General features: G+C 49.3%; 8 protein-coding genes across 8 annotated transcripts; 4 read left to right on the forward strand and 4 right to left on the reverse strand.

The window, feature by feature from the left end:
* Positions 1–471: 471 nt before the first annotated feature.
* EI90DRAFT_2907016 (EAP30/Vps36 family-domain-containing protein) lies at positions 472–2,458 on the forward strand (the record flags this gene model as incomplete). The annotated part of the gene is made up of 5 exons (XM_039054273.1): positions 472–575; positions 636–1,413; positions 1,468–1,528; positions 1,583–2,032; positions 2,097–2,458. 5 exons carry the CDS (start codon positions 472–474, stop codon positions 2,456–2,458), a joined length of 1,755 nt encoding a protein of 584 aa, XP_038921624.1.
* A 623-nt stretch (positions 2,459–3,081) lies between these two features.
* On the forward strand, positions 3,082–5,691 carry EI90DRAFT_3143793 (uncharacterized protein; the record flags this gene model as incomplete). Its single annotated transcript, XM_039065054.1, has 8 exons — positions 3,082–3,814; positions 3,879–4,016; positions 4,084–4,457; positions 4,507–4,641; positions 4,709–4,725; positions 4,776–4,953; positions 5,042–5,491; positions 5,551–5,691. 8 exons carry the CDS (start codon positions 3,082–3,084, stop codon positions 5,689–5,691), a joined length of 2,166 nt encoding a protein of 721 aa, XP_038921625.1.
* A 1,305-nt stretch (positions 5,692–6,996) lies between these two features.
* Positions 6,997–7,935, forward strand: EI90DRAFT_3034912 (uncharacterized protein). The gene is made up of 2 exons (XM_039058569.1): positions 6,997–7,111; positions 7,173–7,935. The coding sequence occupies exons 1-2, from the start codon at positions 7,068–7,070 to the stop codon at positions 7,552–7,554; spliced, it is 426 nt and encodes a 141-aa protein (XP_038921626.1). The 5' UTR covers positions 6,997–7,067; the 3' UTR covers positions 7,555–7,935.
* Positions 7,870–9,607, reverse strand: EI90DRAFT_3034916 (uncharacterized protein). The gene is given in 9 exon segments (XM_039058570.1): positions 7,870–7,971; positions 7,982–8,266; positions 8,326–8,343; positions 8,412–8,468; positions 8,524–8,557; positions 8,614–8,725; positions 8,785–8,806; positions 8,865–8,983; positions 9,039–9,607. 8 exon segments carry the CDS (start codon positions 9,351–9,353, stop codon positions 8,248–8,250), a joined length of 696 nt encoding a protein of 231 aa, XP_038921627.1. The 5' UTR covers positions 9,354–9,607; the 3' UTR covers positions 7,870–7,971; positions 7,982–8,247.
* On the reverse strand, positions 9,306–10,555 carry EI90DRAFT_2042203 (uncharacterized protein). Its single transcript, XM_039052465.1, has 5 exons — positions 10,453–10,555; positions 9,913–10,395; positions 9,803–9,860; positions 9,498–9,753; positions 9,306–9,446 (listed from the first exon to the last, which is right to left on the reverse strand). Exons 2-5 carry the CDS (start codon positions 10,380–10,382, stop codon positions 9,391–9,393), a joined length of 840 nt encoding a protein of 279 aa, XP_038921628.1. The 5' UTR covers positions 10,383–10,395; positions 10,453–10,555; the 3' UTR covers positions 9,306–9,390.
* EI90DRAFT_2041681 (uncharacterized protein) lies at positions 10,556–11,025 on the reverse strand. Its single transcript, XM_039052464.1, has 2 exons — positions 10,830–11,025; positions 10,556–10,693 (listed from the first exon to the last, which is right to left on the reverse strand). Exons 1-2 carry the CDS (start codon positions 10,986–10,988, stop codon positions 10,673–10,675), a joined length of 180 nt encoding a protein of 59 aa, XP_038921629.1. The 5' UTR covers positions 10,989–11,025; the 3' UTR covers positions 10,556–10,672.
* A 2,485-nt stretch (positions 11,026–13,510) lies between these two features.
* On the reverse strand, positions 13,511–15,417 carry EI90DRAFT_2042775 (CRAL-TRIO domain-containing protein). Its single transcript, XM_039052466.1, has 4 exons — positions 15,001–15,417; positions 14,773–14,944; positions 14,622–14,719; positions 13,511–14,563 (listed from the first exon to the last, which is right to left on the reverse strand). The coding sequence occupies exons 1-4, from the start codon at positions 15,234–15,236 to the stop codon at positions 13,837–13,839; spliced, it is 1,233 nt and encodes a 410-aa protein (XP_038921630.1). The 5' UTR covers positions 15,237–15,417; the 3' UTR covers positions 13,511–13,836.
* An 871-nt stretch (positions 15,418–16,288) lies between these two features.
* Positions 16,289–18,884, forward strand: EI90DRAFT_3116823 (tripeptidyl peptidase A; the record flags this gene model as incomplete). Its single annotated transcript, XM_039062928.1, has 12 exons — positions 16,289–17,013; positions 17,102–17,202; positions 17,274–17,317; positions 17,445–17,477; positions 17,552–17,567; positions 17,628–17,700; positions 17,759–17,832; positions 17,923–18,109; positions 18,171–18,362; positions 18,444–18,528; positions 18,596–18,651; positions 18,719–18,884. The coding sequence occupies 12 exons, from the start codon at positions 16,289–16,291 to the stop codon at positions 18,882–18,884; spliced, it is 1,752 nt and encodes a 583-aa protein (XP_038921631.1).
* Between the last annotated feature and the right edge of the window lie 498 nt (positions 18,885–19,382).

A 19,382-nucleotide genomic window follows, 5' to 3' on the forward strand; every position in this document is an offset into this window, starting at 1 on the left:
CCCTAGTCATGGGAGACCCTCTATTGGTGCATGGGGTAATTTCAGAGTGGATTTAATAAAGATAAGTATTGGCCTTCAAGGCCGAAATCGGCTGAAGTCCCTCCGCAATTAAAATTAAAAATCATCCTAATCTTCCCCACAGGTAGATTATTACCGGTAATATGGCAGGCTCCGCCAGCGGAAGCTGCCAATGTCGAGAGGTAACAGGTTGTGAGATGCCGGCTCCAGATTAATTAGTGCAAAGAGTGGCAGCAGAGTACACTGTAAAGTTCGGCCAACTGGTCCGTTGAAGGTAAAATTGATAAATAGCAATGCCACCAAGTTCCATCTTTTTGGTGATCCTGATCCGTAAGTAGAAATGAACATGGAATCGACCGAGCGCTTGTACATGTGAGAACGTGTTCGTTCGAGGTCACAAGACCGAATGCAATCCTGCGCTCCTGAGCTAGTAATGTCCGTCAAGATACTTCTATGAACTCGTATTTCAGGGCCGTCGATGGCACAGCGCCATCGGCATTGTTGTATGAAGGCGAAGAATTGCTTGCCTCACAGGAGAGTGTTGGGTTGTATGATGGGTGAGGGCGTTTTTCGTTTATCCCCGACCTGGCTTATTCATGGGGATATTCGATATGAAGGGAAGAGAAGACTCAAGGACGTCAAGATGGCACTGTCATGCTGACTACCCATCGTCTATTCTATATCGATGTGGCTCTTCCGAAGCTCAATAGTTTGGGCCTCAATCTGTCATCCGTCAAACAAACGGAGTTTTATGCTGGCTTCCTGACATCCTCACCCAAAATTACTCTCCTTTTGAAATTGACTGCTGATGGAGTGGACTCTGCGTCTCCGATTTCACTTCTAAATGACGATGACGGTATCCGCCCATTGGGCGGTTCCTGGGTTTGCCCGCTCTGCAGTTACAGGAATTTGCCTTCTGCAAACGAAGGAAGGCCCGTTTGCGGACTATGCGGAGTCCCGCGGGACAACCGAGCTTACGTAGCGACCCCTGAATCGCGACGGCCTCACACACTGTCATTAAATCCTGTCTCGAGGTTCGGAACGCCGCCCTCTGCTTCTTCGCAAGCCTCTATACCTATTCCGGCGGCATCTCTGTTGTCGGTTTCCGATTCTGAGGACTTAGTCTCATGCTCGGCGTGCACGTATCTGAATCACCCCTCAATGCGAATATGTGAAATGTGTGATACGGTTCTGCCCACAAGGAGATCGCCCCAATCCATCGGATCAACAAGTCTTGCATCATCACAGGCCACGACTCCCAAGACGGATACTTCCGCATTCCTAGTGGAGGTGCCCCTGCCTTCCACAGATGTCTTGAGGATTAGTTTTAGGAAAGGTGGCGCAAAGAGTTTTTATAATACACTAAAGAAGGCCCTATTGAGAAAGGCGTGGATGGTAGGGGAGCTTCCCCATATCTCGGAATTATCACTGACGATTAGGTTAACCTAGAGCGAAGATTCCGGGCGGCGCGTCATTGGGAAGTCCGAAAACGCAGCCAGATCTGGCATTCGTACGTGTCTTGGAATTCAAAAATGAGTATGATGTGCCCTTACATCAATAATAGAGGGGATTCTTGATACTGTAGACGTGACCCAGCGAGCAGTAAATTCCAATATAGACACGGGTCTACGCGATCTCGAAGCGTTGATGATCAAAGCCAAGGAAATGGTTGAGCTTGCATCTTCCCTCAATGCGAAGCTCACAGCTCAAGAGGAAGAAATTGAACGTAGGAAATCCATGTTCCCCGACCTACCCCATTCTGCAGTTGCTCCGGCCTCCTCTTCAACCCAGCCAGAGGAAGTGACTTTCATCCGAAAGTCTATGGGGCAGCTTGGACTCCCTACAATGACTGTCACTCAAGATATGGTGAAGGACGAGAAAACGTATCATGAAGAACTTGCCAGGGAATTAGCGGTCATCCTCAACAGCGAGAGGTACCTATCGAATGGGTTGCGCGATGCGATTATTCCATTAGACGAATTATGGAAGACCTGGAACCGAGCGCGTGGTGTTGGTAAGTGTTGAAGTTGCTTTGGTAGAGGGTGTCTCTCATCAAAACCAATTCGTGCTCGTGCCAGCCCTCGTTCCCCCCAGTTCACTAATCGAGTGTGTCTCGTATCTCCCTCGGTATACTAAATTGCCGATGAAGATCCGAACCTTCCGTTCGGGTGCCAAAGTCCTTCAAACCCCAGCTTTCGATGAGAATGTTTGTTCCACACGAATCCTCAGCGCCATTGAATCTCAAACCGGCACCGAATGCACCACAGTCGCTATAGCAGAGATTCTTAGCATGCCAATTGGACTTGTCGAGGAATTGATTGAAGATGCTGAGACCGGTGGCTTCGTTGTTCGAGATGAAGGCGGTACTATGGGCCAGACTATCTGGTATCCAAATGAGTTTGGCGATTTCGAATGGGACGGGACAGATGAACGGATATGAGGTGGATTCCACCCGTAAAGTGCATCTCTATCGACATTAGACATAACAAATCACCGTCATCCATAGACGGCTAAATCCTCGCTTCACGATCGACGCAAGGACAGCTTGCAGCGAATTCTTCAGCAACCTTCCTTGCCTTTGTGATACAGGAGCCACCACTGCCTGTTTCCAGGAGCCGCTTCTTTGTCATCTCAGTACAGACAACTTAGTGAAACACACGGATTTCATAGAGTTTGTGCAAGCCCGATTGAACGTGACAAATGGATGGAACGATGATTTGTGACGATACAAGAGTGGCCGGAGGTGCTCGGAGTATGAGAGGATTATTCAAATCTGGCCTTAGGCTGCATTTGTGATGCTAAGAGAGTAACCGAGTATGACTGTTGGGTCTGGTGGAGGATATATCAATTTCACTCATTGTACAGGTCGGGGTAAATCATTGCAGATAACGGCAAACTAGCCATTGCATGGTGCACATGTTGCCACTAGTCTTCCACCTGAAAGGACAATGAAGATGACTCCAGGTGTAGGGCTCGGGTTGTATTGCAAGGGAGTTCACCGAATATATTGTCGCGGGTGTAGGTCACTGAATGATCCGCTGTCCACTTTCGCCATCGTCCCTCATGGCTCGTTATCCCGTTGGTTCTTTGCCTCTAGCACTCCCTAAAGATAGGCTGACGGCGTCATTGGCGCCCGACCCAGTTGCTGGCCTCTCAGTGGCATCATTCCAAAAAGATACTCTGCGAGAGCATCCGTCCGTTCAACGTCGATCACGGGTCCTAGACACGGCTGCGCATTACTCGTTTACTACACCTTTCCCTGTTCCGTTCCCTTACAGCATCCCACCGCCTACCAATATCGAAGATAGGGAGTCGATTAGCCGTGGCATCGAGAACTGGCTTCAGGAAAAGGAACCGCTCGTCGAGCAGCCTTTGGCTCCGACTGCTGATGCCAAGGGAAAATCATTCGCCCCTGATCTTTCACTGAGGAAGTATGCTGCGACTAAGAATGACTTTGTGAAGACACGTCACCTTCTTGGGCTTTCTCAGTCGTGCCTCAAGGACTTGCTCCCAGCCTTAGATGTTGGGGATGCGTTCACACTTTTGGGCGATCCCTCTCTGGAACCGCTCGAAACAACAAGCACGCCAGACGAGCATACTCCAACTCAAGCCACAGAGGCCTCTCACGAGCTTCTCGACGTACTCTCTGGTCACTCTGTCTTGATGACTCCCCTTCCTGACTCAAAAGGATACAGCCCTAACGAACCGGCATACGCTCCTTGGTCTCTCCGGTATTCTGGACATCAGTTCGGTGTGTGGGCGGGTCCTCTGGGAGATGGACGAGCTGTATCAATACGTATGCACTGTTTGCTGCTAAGAGTCCTGTTCTTTATGATGGGGTTTACTCTAAATGCATCCAGTGGAAACGCCTCATCCTGATGATCCTGAGAAAATTCATGAAATCCAGCTAAAAGGGTCAGGTCGTACTCCATTCTCGAGGAATGCAGATGGACTTGCAGTGCTTCGTAGTTCTATTCGAGAATTTTTAGGGTCCGAAGGTATGCGAGAAGGCCAGGAGCCTGCTGGCCGGTTTTGGAATAATGATGATACCTTATGATTAAATAGCCGTGAACGCACTGGGAATCCCTACCACTCGTGCCCTTTCTCTCATCTCACTTCCCGAAATCTCTGTGGTTCGAGAAAGGCGTGAAACTTCCGCCATCATATCTCGAGTGTCGCCTTCTTTCATCCGGGTAGGCAATTTCGAGGCTTTCAACCCTCCTCAAAGCTCGGGAGAGGTAGTGTACCTCTTTGGGGGTTCTTCGGCGAGTACGTCGCAACGAAACTGGGAGTCATTGAGGATTCTGGGTGAGTGGGTCGTAAGACGGGTTTTGAAACTTGGGAAAAAAGAAGGGGAACCCTGGGGGCGAGACTTAGTAACAGAGGCCGCTAGAAGGAACGCGAAGATGGTTGCGGGCTGGCAGGCCTATGGATGGATGGTAAATCGTCTACTACCTGTTTGTCATGGGTTTAATGTATTTCATTTAGCATGGGGTGATCAACACGGACAACGTCGCCGTCTCAGGTTTGACGATTGATTATGGGCCCTACGCCTTTATGGATATATATGAGTATGCGCATATATGTAACTCTGAAGATGATATGGGCAGGTATTCTTTCAAGGTGCGTTCCAGTGCACGCGAGCGGATTTTATCTGGTTAGTTATTCTCCCCGCCCTTCATATTAACAGATGCAACCAACAATGATGTAGGGTGCTTTGTTTTATCGACTGTGCATTCATTCTCATAGTTTTTCAGTATTTATGCAGCCCAGATGCTCCTTCGTTCTCTCGCCCCATTGATTGGGGCAGAAGAAGAAAGTGGCAAGGCGGTGGAGGAAGGTTGGGCTGACAATGTCCCCAAGGAGAAAATAGACCAATGGCACGATAAAGGTCTCGCCCATGCCGTGTCAATCGAGGTCGAGATACAGGAAATAGTGGAAAAGCGATATCATGAGATAATGTTCAAGGCTAGTTAACATCCTGTTTCCGTCGATGAAGAGGCTCAAAGGGGGTCCACCTTAGCGTCTGGGCCTTCGGAACACAGAAGACTTCAAGGCTAAGCGGACTCTCCTAACATCCCTTCTCAATCTCCTTGAAGAAAACCTCGTGGACTTCCACAGTTCATTTCGCAAACTTTCATTCTTCCGTCCTTCGCTTCTTGATGAATCGAATTCGGGAGCATTAAGTATGTTCATCGACACTCTCGACGAGTTCGTCCCATCGTTTAGGAAAGCGGAAGTACCTGATGCTTGGAAGAAATGGCTGGAAAGCTATGCGGAACATATTAACAGGGAGGACCCCCGGGCATGGAAAGGCAAGGGGGGACAAGATTGGCTAGATGTACGAGAAGCATTGATGAAGAGTGTGAACCCCCGATTCGTATTGAGACAATGGGTGTTGGAGGATGTCATAAAAGTGTGTCAAGATGGAGATTTGAGGCGAAGTAGGGCTGTTCTTGGGAAAATACTTCGAGTCAGTGTGCTTCTCAGCGTTATGCCGAAGAGTGAGCTGACTGGTTGGATGATTTATAGATGGCCACTGAACCATTCCGCCCGTGGGGAGGTGAGGGACGTGAAGAAGCGGACCTCTCTGCTGAAGAGCTCCAGGAAAGAAGAGTTTGCTCCATTGGAGAGCAGAAGATGAGAGGTTTCCAATGCAGTTGCTCAAGTTAGGAGTGCGATTGGATCCAGACGAATGGTGGTGATGTAAGTACTATGTGTTTGAATGGAGTCTGCACCCCGGAGAATTATCAATGAAGCTCTAGGGCCCAATCTATGTGGGCACCTTGCAAACTGCGCAGCTTCACTCTTCTTCCTGCCGAAGTGCTCGCGCGCAGTGAAGCTTGGGATGATGACAACTTGGACATGTCTGTTTGTTGCTCCAATAAGTAGGGTCGTGGCCAATAAGGGTAGCAATAGTCCATTGAAGCGGACTTCTGAACGACGATGAGGATGCCCTCCCGCCTTGGGTAGCTTTCAGTGTGCAGACTTTGCAGGTATCAATTACAGCCTGCAAATGAAAGAAAGCCTATGTGGACTGGGCATGCAGAGCCATGCGGGACAACCAAGCTTGCTTAGCGTCCCTTTGTCACTAAATTTTGTGTCAAGGTCTATGCCTTGTAGAGAATCTCCCATGCCACCCGGGGAGTTAGCATCAATGAGCTGTATCCTGAATGTGCTAAAAAATCAGGAGACTACGCCCCTGTTTGACGGAGCTCAAGGGTCGCAAAACTCCAGGTCGATCCTCTGTCAAAACGACGCGAGCCCAGATCGTGAGTCCGTTAGCCATCAACTGGAAGACACGCTTCCCCCAAGCAGGCCTGGCCCGACGAGCCGCATCTTGAATGGATACATGGGCACTGTGGCATACCAGGCAACGAGAAAGTTGACTCGCTTGCCAAGGAAGCCACCAAACAGAGCACAGCACAGCGCAGTTATTCCGTCGTCGCGTAAGGGACGGCGAAAATCCCGACAGGTGTCTGCCGCTCTACAGCACGGCGCTGCCATCATCCTCTTCCAACCGCGTTCATTCCTCCTACATAGCCCTACGTGCTTGCCTTGCTAGAATGGGACATGTCAACTCTCCAGGCTACCTCCTATGCCTCCGGCATACCTGTGGTCGCCACTGCCGGGAGCGCTTGGCTTTGAAAAGAAGGATTATCTTTGCTTCCAAATCCGTCAAGTCCTTTGACCTGACCCAGCTGCTCACATCCGAAAGTGGTCCCGCTTACCATTAGCTTCATCCGAGACACTGGCCTCTTCCCCTACAATACGCCCCAGAACATGAGCGCGCACGATGATGCTTAAATGCCATTTCGTCTGCCCAACCCCCTTTCACCTTGTCTGTGACATGCTATACAATCATCCTTTTCCCTTACCCTTTTATGCTCTTCATCTACTTGCTTGAAGGTTCTAGTGCTACTTTCTACTTTGCACCGCACCCGCTTTGTATTATGGTAGGTGCCGATAGGCACGCTCCGAAATGAATTTATCCATCCGGCGAATTGCTTGGAGATTCCCGTCCAGCGTCAACGTCGCTGGCTACTACCATGTCGTTTCGGTATCACCGTGCAATCCCTGTCATATCCCTCTTGTACGGGTTCGCTTCGCACACAACTGTAGTTTGCGATCTAATTCATTGTTGAAACCGATAGTCACAACAGTTCACCTCAATCTGCACAATGTTTAAAATTACTACGTTCAGCCCTATCAGGGCCGTACCCTCCACCAGATCCAAAAATGCCAACGATCAAACCCGGGAACCCGCTTAACTTCACATTAAACGAAGTCAAAGACCAACCGCCCACGCCGGACCAGATCAGAATAATCCTTTCATACCTCAAAGCACCTCTAGCTACTCTGGTGTCGTCGCATCCATCCGTCACGTTTCGACCAGATTCTGCAGAATCTCTCTACAATGAATCCCTGCAAAATCCGAAAGTGTTCCGCTACCCGGTCGCATGCAACTGGGACGATGGAAAGGTGGCTCTGGAGAGTAGTGGGATAAAGCGCATGTTGGACAATTTGGCCAAATAGTGCAGTGGTGGCTCATGAGAATCCTGGAAGGAAAAATCCCCTGCACTGAGCGCAAGCGCAGACTTTGTCCGTGCATCGATCGCAAAGCCGTCCGTTCATGGACGATGGTTCACTATGTCTAATGTTGGCAGAGATGTACGTTACATGTTGCATCCCAGTTCAACCACCTGGTCATTTCGTTCTGTTCCGCTCGAGAGAGCGGATTCGACGAAGGGCGTGAACCCCTGTCTCGTGTTGAGACAATGGGTACTGGGGGATGTTATGGAGGCGTGCCAGGAAGAGAACTTTGAAGCAGAGCAGTGCAGTGATGTGCTTCAATATCTTTATTTCGAGACTTCCTGGTTGTTTACGTTTATATAGACGAACTGTGCAAATTTCCGCTTTGGATTGGAATCCGAGTACGCACTTTGAGAAATCATCAACAGTCTAATCTGGTCAGAATGGTGTCGGAAGACGCTGAACTGCGTAGTTTTCACTCCTGTTCTTAACGTCCAAAGTGCGCGTGCAGTGAAGTCTGGCGCCGCCAGGTAACTCATCACATTCATCAAGCAAAGAACCATTCCAATACACGAGAGTTGTTGAAAGAAGGGGAGTATGGATTAGTCTATGGGGAACGAGGTGATTTAAGCTGCTTTTGAACCACAAAGCGGTGTCTTAGAATTTCCGCAGCAGCAGAGATAGACTCTAAAGTTTCTACGAATCGAAGATAGGACTGTGGGGAATTGTCTCATGAGTGAATGAATGCGAAAGATATTAGCAAAGGGTACATACCCAAATGCAGGCACTCCTCTGTGAGGATGAAAGAATCGGTGTTAGATCTGCGAGCTAGGGGATAGAAAGTTTATCCAGCAACTCACCGGCTGAGTAGCCCGTACACCACCTTCTCGGTCAGTCTCTGATTTGACAGGACGGCACTGTGAGTCATCGATGTTAGCTCTGCACCCGAATTGCGGCAATATCAAACCATACACAGCCTCAGCATCGAAGTCCTTGTACATGCGGTCTGTTCGTTTTCTGATTTGTGAGTAACGTGTCAGCAGCATAGGGAATAATACGCACAAGCCAATTTCACCATATCAGGTTTTCCGTGCTTTCGAGTATCATATATAATTGCATCAGGGCTTGCTCGGAGGACGGCATCGACAAACTTGTCGCCGAATGTTTTGCGAACCTGTCGGGGAGTTAGCGTCTTTGGTTCAGGCCCCAAGCACTGATACAGTGACTGCTCACGTCGCGAGAAACCCAAAGAAGTCTGATATGGTGACGTCAACATAGCACACAATATTGGAAACCTCGGACCATTAACTCACATCATTGGCGCACGGCCCGGCCTGAAGAGATGGGGTGCGATGGGCCCAATGCCACTTCCAGTGCAAACGAGGATAATGCGTCTGAAGAGGGGCACGACACGAAGGGCTCCGCAAGTTGGCTAACGTTGAACGGTTGATATGCCTGGGAAGCACGGGTGGTCGTGAGGGACTCACTACGCCACGAACCCAGAGGGAAGTGGGGGGATTAGCGATGACTTTGCTCGTCCAATCCCCTGCACGGCTAACAATGACACTGAACCCTTTCTCCTCTGGAATCGAAATGGTTGCGAAGGAATGCCATTCGAAGAGAGGGTCCGAGGAAAATCGTGCGAAGCTGCCAGGGACAGGGTGGGCATAGTCGAAATGGATACGGACTGCGTGGTCCGAGAGAACTTCCGACTTGACAGGGATCTTCCGTAGCGTTAACCATGAAATAATGATAGAGATTGTGAGGGCCACGACCATCCAGAACGACGGGGAGTTAACCATGGCGTGAGTCAATGATGTCCCGGCAGGCTTGAGGTCGTTAAGAAATAGGACCGTATGTGCCCATACAAGCGCGGTTACGAACCAACCCGCGAACTAATAGACAGGGATGACTAGCTAACAAATTGCATGGAGGAAAATACATACGCGGTGGGTCCTTTCGAATGAATCGTGCATAATAACGCGCACCCCAGGGAGGGCGAATACAATGATCGTGAGAAGACAAACGATAATAATATAGGTGAGTGTTAGTGTCGCCACAGAGATCTGGATGAGATGTCAATATTGTGAACCTTCCATCGACATTCATGAGAACGAACATGATCATTGCAGAAATCGATTGTGAGTTGAACCGTGAGATAAATGAACCAGGCCGTAGATGAGATTGCGCCGCCGGAGTGCACTTTGAAGTTCGTATAAGTGAAGATTCAGGCGCATAGGTTGGGGCAAACCTTACGTCCGCCAATATGGAACACCTGGGCAGCAACCCGTCGGAAGAAGAGAGGCCAGCTAAATGAAAATTAGAATGTCTGAATGCCTTACACGAACAACCAGCACATACGAGAGAGGGACAGCACAGAAGATGAGGAAGAACGCATTGATTACATGGTCCTGACGCATCACAATCGCCACAAGTAAGTTGCCGTGGACCAGTTGGCCAATTTGGCCTGCAACAAGTCCCCCGTTGGCCATCGAGACGATGAAAATAATCATGTTCGTAATGATCACAATACTGAAGAGACGGCGATAGAGCGTAAAGATCTGATAACGTAGGTTGCGGAAAATGCGTCCGTGCGTCTTGTCTGGGATTTCATCGTCTTGGTGGCCATCCCAGTAGTGACCTTCTTCGAGGCCTTTGACTTCAACAATCTTCAGCTCCTCCGGTTCCCCATGTTTCGTAGAAACAGAGAGATGGGAGACAGGTGAAGGCGCTCTAGTGGAGGATTCAGACGGAGTGGATATGGCTGGAGTTGATGAAGGAAGCGCGACGCGCAGGGGCGCAGGAACCGAGCCTGACGTTTTCGATGACATACTGGTGCCCTTCCTAGTACCAAAACTGTGAGTAATCTGAACTCGAGATGATTGGATGATTGGCGCTCACCCGCCGATGAGTAGAGCTGTTGGTCAGATGCTGTCCACGGCGAAGCTGACCTTGCACTCTGCGCTCTTTTGTAGGCCTACAGTAGACGTTAAGAAATGCTTTCTCCTGAGAAGAAATTAAGTGCCATCTCCGTGACTGGCGCTTGGGAGTGCGATGTCTTTGGCTTTGGCGCAGGTTTCGTCGAAATAGAAATAGAGATTAATTTTGCGGAACAAAATAACTAGCTGATCATCTCCCGGCGCTTCAGTTTGACGCAATAATGCATTTGAGTCCTGGGTCCTTTCGTAAGAAATCTGAGGCAGACCGTACTAGGAATTTGAGCGAGGACCTAGTTTAATATAGGTATTGAAAATTTGACGGTGGGAACTCTACCTTACTAAGAAAACATCACCGAGAAACCGGGGATGCTTGCCTGTCACCGTTTCAGCCGAGATTACGGGGCGCATTGGGCTTGGAGTCATCGATCTTGCAATCCTGTTGTTTTCTTCGCGATCCTGGATCCGGCCCTCACGATTTGGGCGGAATCGGTTCATCATGAGGGATGATGTAAAGTGTTGGGGACCTTAAATTCTCAATAAATGATGTGAAAATACATGTTGACTCGAGCGAGACATACGTGGTCCTATTCCGCATTCAGCCCCTAAGTCATTATGGCACGAACGTACCAGCCTCTAGTATGTCAGGGTAGGCTGATTAGCGATAAGGCTGCTGGCTTCGCTGCCAAGCGCTGGGCGTCCGCCGACTTGCAAGCTCCACCCGACGTGTTCTGGTTTGAAGTTTCCCATTAGTACTTGAAATAGGGCAGCACGAATTCATGTATTACTCGAAAACCCGAAATGCAAGGCGTTTCAAAGGTATTAACAGCGCTTGACGCCGCCACCCTAATCAATACACAAACATGTGTGCATTCAGATCAACTGTCAAATGATTTTCAAATTTTGGGAAATCAACTAGGTCCTTACGTGAAAATCTTCAACACCTTTAGCTCACCCCTATCCCCAGACTCCAGGTCAATCAGAGGTTTAGGAATAAAACCTCGATGAGGTCGTGACGCGCGCCACCTGACTCCGAGGCTGTGCAGGTGTGGGTGGTGTTGCTACGCGTCTATACATATGTCAATTTGCGTTTTAACGGCTCCAGTGCTATTGTGGACATACTAGGCACCACACCATCACTTCTTCTCGCTTTTTCCGAGCGAAATTCGCGCCTTACATACCTGCGCTTTGAGCTCACCGCTACGCGTCTATCTATCTATAGAGGCTGGTATCCTGCCTAACGCGTCTATTCAGCATTTTAGGCGACTCCGGCGCTGTTGTGGACATTCTCTTCTCTGGTTAATATTTGCGCATTGCATACCATCTCTTTGGTCCGCAAACCACTGATTGGTTCAAGCTGTGTGTAGTTGAGCACATGACCTACTTTGATCAACGATCTTCATCAGCTTTGCAATCGTATGTACCCCCACAACGATTCTAACAGCAATGTCTTGCATAATATCTGAAGCGCATCGAAGTCGGTGGTTATTCGACGGTCGATAGAGTCTAAGCGAGAGTATACTAGAAGGGACTGCTGATGGCACTACCAGTGGAAGAGATCATGATGGCGGGAGGGATGGCTGTTGTGACAGCTGTCCAATTGGGTGTGGGGAAGCATTTCGAAATTACGCATGAGGGTTCCAGAGGAGGGCAGAAAGAAGATTGGCAAAAGATGAACAGGTTGGAGATGAATACGCCTCCAGGAGAATAATCAAGTCAGTATTACAGCAGGGGACAGAAAAATCTGCCGGTTGGGATTTCAACGTAAGTGATCTGGGTGGAGTCACCCGCTGCCAAAATCGGCATGTTTTGAACATTTTAATGGAAACCCCAATGTCACTGTGGAACCCCCCTAAATGTGGTGCTCAGATGCTAGCGGTACTGCGGTGACAACCTCCATCTTGAGCCCGGTGCAAAAGATATCTTGGTCTCGCTATCTTCGAGGCTGACTCAACGGGAGATTGCCCAGGTCTCGGGAGTGTCTGAAGGCACTGTTCGGAAGTTGCTCGCTGCTTCCTATGAGCATCGCCGTTGCCGGGATGAGACATGAGGGCGATATCGAGTGCTTAGTTTTCATGCAGTGAACGTAACTCTGAAAGCTACCTCTACATTGAATGTTCTGGCTTACAATCTCAAGTTTCTCGACAGCCTCATTGAACAAAAGCCTGATTTGTATCTCGATGAATCACAGGCTGCACTCGGAAATGAGCTTGGGATCGAAGCAAACACCCGGACGATTTCCAGAGAGCTACACAGGCGTGGTCTCACCCGGAAGAAGATTTGTCTTCCCTGACTCACATCCTCGTGCACATATGGCTGGGCACTGTGTGGGGAGAGGGCGTGCCGACGCGATTTCTTTGTGCGTGGTACCAAGTTCGTACTGAACCTCTATCTGGGAACTTTGATGCTTAACTTTTACTCAGATACTCAGTTCTTCCTGCGCTGGGCCTAGGATCGGTACGCGGAAAGTCCGGCTGGGGAACCACAAAGTGAACCCTCGACCCGGCCGAAAGTTCAGTTTGGGGAGGTGGCGAAAGGTGAGGGGTGTAAATAAGTATGACAGCTATGTTATACACTCTGGACTGCGAAATTAAGTCAAGGTTTCTAGGCATGCTGGGACTGATTAAACAGGGATATGAGAGGCAGTGAATTCTTCAGAACCGCATAAAGATTTTATGGAGAGAGGCAGTAACAGGATATCGGAGTTGCGTCAAGATCTGTCTCTTGGATGCTCGGCTATGGAAGGGCCGCTTGCTCTGGTGTTGTGCACAAGAGCAGGGTGTGGTGTATGAGACTGTTGGGGTTCGGGGGACACGTCCATGTTGCGAAGTTGAAGCATGTTTGATTGAACTTTGAGAAAGAGAACGACTGGCCTATTCTCCGATGTCATTGCTGAGGATGGGGACCCCGGCGTTGAGCTGTTCATCCAAATAAGGAAACCCCCTTTTGTGAGCCACGATCTTGCCAACTTCTTTAGGCAGATGATTGACCTGCCCCACTTACCCATTCGAATCGCAACCGGCAGATTTTTCTGTCCCCTGCTGTAAGCTAGTACGTCGTTTCGTGTGTGTATGATTCAAACACGCGTAATATGATCTCCAGATGATTGTATGATGCTACTAGTAGAGTCAGGTGAGAATAGTAATGGATTGGGATTGGACGGTGAAAGGGTTGTTGTTTTCTGGGATGGGCATGCATGACCAGCGGGAGAGGAGAGGAGAGTGTTCACATCATGCAAGGAACCAGGGGGAAAGCAACAGGTAACATGAGCATCGTGACATTCTTCCCTTACGAAAAAAAAACAAAGAAAACAATTTCGAGTAGAGATGCGAAAAAAAAAAACCACAGTTCAAAGACGAGTCCCGGAGGGGACAAGCAACTCCGGGCCCTTATCCATTCCCTCAACGGGTCCGGGGCTGGGCGGTTCAAGTTCTAAACTTAAACCACCTGCCCCAATCCCTCCAATCCCAACACCACTGTCGCCTACCGAACTACCAGCGTCACTATTCGCCGCTCTCCCATCCATCACATCCCCCCACGGATCGATAACGAGTGGTCCACGAATAACATTGAGATTCATATTATCCCTCAGCCACTCTCCCGTGGGTTCATCAAACTTGGGATCATCGCCTGTCGTCCAATCAAGGTCTCCACCGTATGCTTTGGGTATATTCTCTTTCGCGATGTATCGTGTCATTACATCCAAGGTTGACGGATCCTTGGAAGGGTTTCCTAGGATTTTAATTTTCTCACGCGTCCCTTGATCGAAAAAGCCTTGGAACCAATTCCATGCTGTAGGGAAGAAACCGGGGGCATTGAGGACGAAAATGGAGTTGAGAGTTTCGGGATAGTTAGCGGTGGCTAGATTCGAAGCTTGTTGGAGGTGGGAACGGATGTTCCAGAGTTGTGATAATGAAACACCGGCTAAATCCACCATCGTTCTAACGGAGGAAACTTGGGATGGGGGTAGTGAAGATGTTACGCCTGAAGCACTGTTAATTGCGGAGGGAGTGTCCTTTGCAAGGGCAGCGCAAAGATTGAGGACTCCTTGCAGCATGTATTCGTACAGCGCTATTCTGACAGTCCCGTGGATTAAGATATTAGACATGGGGCGGTAGAAGGGAACGAGCTTACATGCGCTGATAACGGCGGTCTGATGAGACAACCGAGAGTTCCTTTTGGCGAGCTGAGTCGAGATCGGCAAGGCGATATACGTATATCGGCAGACCCCTCTGTTCCAAGTTGAGCCATCGCGTTCACCAGCAAAATAATATGTGCCACTCACTCGGTCGCGGCGCCCCGTCCACGTAGGATAGAATTTCTTCGATGCCTCCATCTCGTCAACCGGGAAGTTGAGGTACAGTTCATCAACATTGTACTTGCGTCTCCAATTTTCTTCGTCGGTGAACTGCTTCATCGCCTTGCCCACGTCGAATCTCCGAGCGCGTAAGAAACGCCTTCATATCCAAGGAGTCATATATCAACTTTTCTGAATCGCGAGGCACATACTCACAGTAACGCTACGTCCGTGTGACTGGCACGCCGTCCATCAGGAGTGGATCGTGGAACGTAGAGCCCCGCCGCAGCGATCTCTTCACGGAACTTATGCAGAGCATCTTCCTGTGTTGCAGAGAGGTTACTGGGGTGGCCGGTGATGGATCGACGCAACTGGCCATCTTCGCCCGCGCTGTGTGTGCCTTTGAGGGATGTGCCATCGGTCTGTTGTGTCTCTTTGGTTCTGGAGAACATGGTGGAGACGGTACGGAGATGGGGAAAAGGACAGAGGAATAAGTTTGAAGTTACCACTGTAATCCCGGATTCGGATGGGAAAAGTGCTGACGAAGAGGGATGACTGAGTGAATTGTCACTACTCAACCCTAGTCTCTTTCCCAAGAGTGAAGCTAGAGGCTTGGGACCGTTTGGTTATCCACAAGATCGTCAGCGATAAACACTCTCGTCACTAGGATACGAGAGGACCTTGTTCGTGAAAGCCAACCCAGTTTGCTTGGCGGTGCTTATGTATGCGCTGCGGGCTTTCCGTTTTGACTCATCCTTTTTGCGTTCCAGACTTCCGTCTTGCCGCGTCGGCACCAAGCGGGGATTACGCGGAGTCATGGAACTTCCTCTTCATGGAGCCCGCGCGCTTCCTGCTTGAAACAACTAAGAACTCCCGCTGTTCCTTCGAGGACGCGTTTCCCGCAGCTTGGTAGCGAAATGTTATGTGTCTGTGTCATTCTAAATTTAAGCTCGCCAATCTCGTGATCAATCTCGCTACCCCAACATCCTTTTTCTGACTGTAATCGTGTTCTCTGAGTCCTTCGCTTTTGGGCTGGAGAGCGGGAGCGAACGTGTGTTGCGTTGGTCTTATCCCCCGCCATTGTTCTGTCCTACGTGATCTTGTAAGGCTCGCGTGAGACTATAGAAGCTGGTCACCGGCCTGCTTTATGGCAGAGAAGAATTTCACATATTGTGCGCTACATTTATGTAGTTCCACATTAGCTTTAGATCACTCCGCATTTGCCCATCGTCAGGGTAGCGTTGCAATCCCTCTTGATTCCTCATCCATTTTGTGGCGTTCGAATTGTATGGGAGTTGCACCCCTCCCTTGGGCAATTTCATTGTGGAGAAGTCACTTTGCTATCCCTTCAAAGATGTTCCTCAGCGGCATCCCGTCCGGTTAGTTTTCCCCGCCCACAATGTGGATTTAAGGATCGCATCTGGCCTCTCTACAAAGCGCCTGTGTTCCCCCCCCCTTCCCCCGTTTTCAGTCCTTGAGCAGTTGAGCGGGAAGGTGTCTCGGAATGGTTCCCTCGTTGGCATTGTTCGTTTCTGCCCTCCCCTTATTGAGTTGGGTGTGCGCCGTACCTCCAGCACACCACTTTGTCGAGAAGAGCTCGATCCGACTGCCACGGGGATGGACCCACCATGGCACTCCTTCACCTCACACTCCCATCACTCTCCGTTTTGGGCTCACCCAGCCTTACTTTCACCAGATCGAATCCGCATTGCTTGAAATAAGCGACCCATCCAGCCCCCGATGGACTGAGCACTTGACCAAAGAAGAGGTCGAAAAGTTCTCCGCTCCTCACTCAGAGAGTATCATCCTGCTCGAATCTTTCCTTGTCTCGCACGGCATAGATATCACAGGCGACGCGCTCCAACGAACACCCGCAAGTGATTGGATCTCACTCAAGACCACCATTGAAATCGCAGAGAAACTTCTCGACACAACCTATTCAATATATGCGAACCACGAGACCGGACTCACTGCGATTCGTACAACGTCATATAGTCTTCCTGCTCACCTTCACGACCATATCGACGTCGTTCAGCCTACGAACTTCTTCCCTTCTGGCCAACCTCTCTTGTCGTCTTTGATAGTTGACGATGGCTCCTTCAACCAGCAAAGCGGTCCCGCCCCAGCCCCAGTACCACAGCCAAACATGTCGCTCCCAGAGCTCAAAACGCTCTATCGCACCAATGCGTACAAGGCTAAAGGAACGCGAAGTTCAATCGGTATTACCGGGTAGGTATCATCACATCTTAATTGTCTCGCTTTCTGAATCCCCATTGGAGAATTGGATAAACTAAAATATGATGTTTTCTCATTTTAGGTACCTCGAGCAATATGCCAACCTTGCTGACCTTAAACACTTTTATTCCATTTTCTATCCTCCAGCGCTTAAGAGTACCCTCCATGTGGAGCTTATCAACGGTAAAGTTCATCGTTGTGGCATTTCGTTATCATCGACGCAAACATTTTCCCTTGTTGTCGCTGTTACGTAGGAGCAATCAACTCTCAGAACATTTCCGAGGCTGGCATCGAGGCTGTAAGTTCCTTTTGAATCTCGCTTCTTCCATTCCCACTTTCTCCGGGTTTTTTGTTTCTCTTCCTTTTCACGTATAGAATTTGGACACTAACCCCTTGGTCTTTTGGCGTTCCTCTTAAATTCACAGAATTTGGATGTCCAGTTTGCGGGAGGGATATCGGTGAGCTACCTCACCTCTGCGCAATGCAGATTCCGGGTTACTCAATTACCCCATGAAATCTGTTTTGATCGCAGTACCCTGTCAAGCAAAGTACGTACGGCTTAAATCAGTACCATTTTAACTATCGTAACACCATTTCTTCTTAATTAGTATTCTACAGTACATATGGTCGCGGCCAAAATACGAACCGGAGCATCAGCTATGAGGACAATGGGAATGAACCGTGAGCGGATGCCAAACCCATATTCATATGAATCAACTAAATAATCACGATCCACAAGCTACGACGTTTTTCTCACTTACCTCCTTAGGAAGAAAACGAAGGATCTTCCTCAAGTGTTGACTACCAGTTATGGTGAGTCTCTGCATCCTATTTTTCCCTGAACCCAAAATTTTCACTCTAACACTCATGTGGGGACCGCGGAATTTTCGAAATTATATGAAGGTGAGGATGAGGATACAGTTCCAATCAACTACGCCCGACGTGTGTGCAAGCTTTACGCTGCACTTGGGACGCGGGGTGTTAGCGCTCTGCATGCCTCGGGCGATGGAGGTGTAGGCCGCGTGGGGGAAACAGGAGCTTGTTTCACCCCCAATAGGTTCGTTCCTATCTTCCCTGGTGGGTGCCCATAGTGAGTTTTCTATGTATTTTCCCTATATCTGTGCCGAACATTAAGTCGTGCTGCTTTAAAGTGTCACGACTGTCGGGGCGACGTACCAAATTCCCGAAACAACAGTTCGCTTCTCGGGAGGGGGATTCAGTGATTACTTCCCCCGTCCATGGTACCAACACCATGCAGTGCCAAGATACCTTAAAACACTCGGAAGCGCGTATGAAGGATTGTTCAACAAGAATGGGAGAGCCTATCCTGATGTTGCGGCTCAGTGAGTTTCTTTTTGCGTCTGGCTTCCTTCATCCTCGAGGGATTGCTTGATCTGATGGGTTCTCACTCATCCTCTGTGCAGGGGCTATCGGTATTTCATCGTGTATCAAGGGGAAGTCATACGTGTCTCGGGTACAAGCGCTTCGACACCTACTTTTGCTGCGATAGTGGGTTCCATTTTCTTTTTCATTCTCTCCTCGCAGACCTTAGCAACGAGGTATACTTGCGTCTTAGATTGCCCTCTTAAACGATGCTCTACTCTCCAAAGGTCGCAGACCCCTCGGATTTCTGTACGTTTGTTTGTTTCTCCCTTCCTCAGGCACCCGCTCACCGAAGCGCTACGCTCAACACGGGCAGCAACCCATGGATTTACTCTCTCAAACCGGGAGTCCTGAACGACATCACTACGGGTAGCAACCCAGGTTGTGGAACGACAGGGTTCAATGCGACGAGAGGTTGGGACCCTGCAACTGGATTTGGAACGCCTGATTTGCCGAGACTTCTTAAGGCACTTAAACTTTGATCATTGGGTGTTTCCTCTTCTCGTTCGTTGCTGGCCAATCGTTGTTGTTATTGCGGCGAGCACACGGGTGAAATATTGATCTGATCTTGAACATTGCAGCATTCCCATTGGTGACCGAAGGTCTATTTGGGTTGTTATTATTAGTCAGCCCTTCCCTTTTCTCGTATTCTCGATACCAGTATGAATTCGTTCTTTTTATCAGTTCTCAAAGTTGTGTGATCCTTGAGGCTGAGTCCCGCTCTGTTTTGTTGGACTTGAAATGTAGCATTTTGTTCCGTAATGTTCAGACACGACAATAAGGCCTGCAACCTGTGCAACTGTTGAACAGCTGAAACCCACTTTTCAGTATTGGTACTATTATTGGTCGCTGCAGCGCACTATTGGATGGCGAGGGAAGCAGAAGCAAAGCAGCTGTTTTCCATCGTTGGCATTTGCTGTAATGTATGAGATTCTACTCTTCTACCAATGCGTTGCGAAGTAGTCGAAGTACTCTACACG

The sequence above is a fragment of the Cantharellus anzutake genome (assembly GCF_015039405.1).
Source record: "Cantharellus anzutake strain C23 chromosome Unknown EI90scaffold_5, whole genome shotgun sequence".
Classification (NCBI taxonomy): Eukaryota; Fungi; Basidiomycota; class Agaricomycetes; order Cantharellales; family Hydnaceae; genus Cantharellus; species Cantharellus anzutake.

Coding starts and splice junctions, on each gene's coding strand:
- EI90DRAFT_2041681 (XM_039052464.1), bottom strand. CDS start 10,988: ATGATGAACCGATTCCGCCCAAATCGTGAGGGCCGGATCCAGGATCGC. Junction 10,694..10,829: donor TTCTCGGTGATGTTTTCTTA/GTAAGGTAGAGT, acceptor GTCAAACTGAAG/CGCCGGGAGATGATCAGCTA.
- EI90DRAFT_2042203 (XM_039052465.1), bottom strand. CDS start 10,382: ATGTCATCGAAAACGTCAGGCTCGGTTCCTGCGCCCCTGCGCGTCGCG. Junction 9,754..9,802: donor TCCATATTGGCGGACGTAAG/GTTTGCCCCAAC, acceptor CGAACTTCAAAG/TGCACTCCGGCGGCGCAATC. Junction 9,447..9,497: donor CATTCGAAAGGACCCACCGC/GTATGTATTTTC, acceptor CCTGTCTATTAG/TTCGCGGGTTGGTTCGTAAC.
- EI90DRAFT_3034912 (XM_039058569.1), top strand. CDS start 7,068: ATGTCGTTTCGGTATCACCGTGCAATCCCTGTCATATCCCTCTT. Junction 7,112..7,172: donor ATCCCTGTCATATCCCTCTT/GTACGGGTTCGC, acceptor TGAAACCGATAG/TCACAACAGTTCACCTCAAT.
- EI90DRAFT_2042775 (XM_039052466.1), bottom strand. CDS start 15,236: ATGTTCTCCAGAACCAAAGAGACACAACAGACCGATGGCACATCCCTC. Junction 14,720..14,772: donor GGACGGGGCGCCGCGACCGA/GTGAGTGGCACA, acceptor AACTTGGAACAG/AGGGGTCTGCCGATATACGT. Junction 14,564..14,621: donor GACCGCCGTTATCAGCGCAT/GTAAGCTCGTTC, acceptor CGGGACTGTCAG/AATAGCGCTGTACGAATACA.
- EI90DRAFT_3034916 (XM_039058570.1), bottom strand. CDS start 9,353: ATGGTTAACTCCCCGTCGTTCTGGATGGTCGTGGCCCTCACAATCTCT. Junction 8,984..9,038: donor CCCTCTGGGTTCGTGGCGTA/GTGAGTCCCTCA, acceptor GTTCAACGTTAG/CCAACTTGCGGAGCCCTTCG. Junction 8,807..8,864: donor CCGGGCCGTGCGCCAATGAT/GTGAGTTAATGG, acceptor TCACCATATCAG/ACTTCTTTGGGTTTCTCGCG.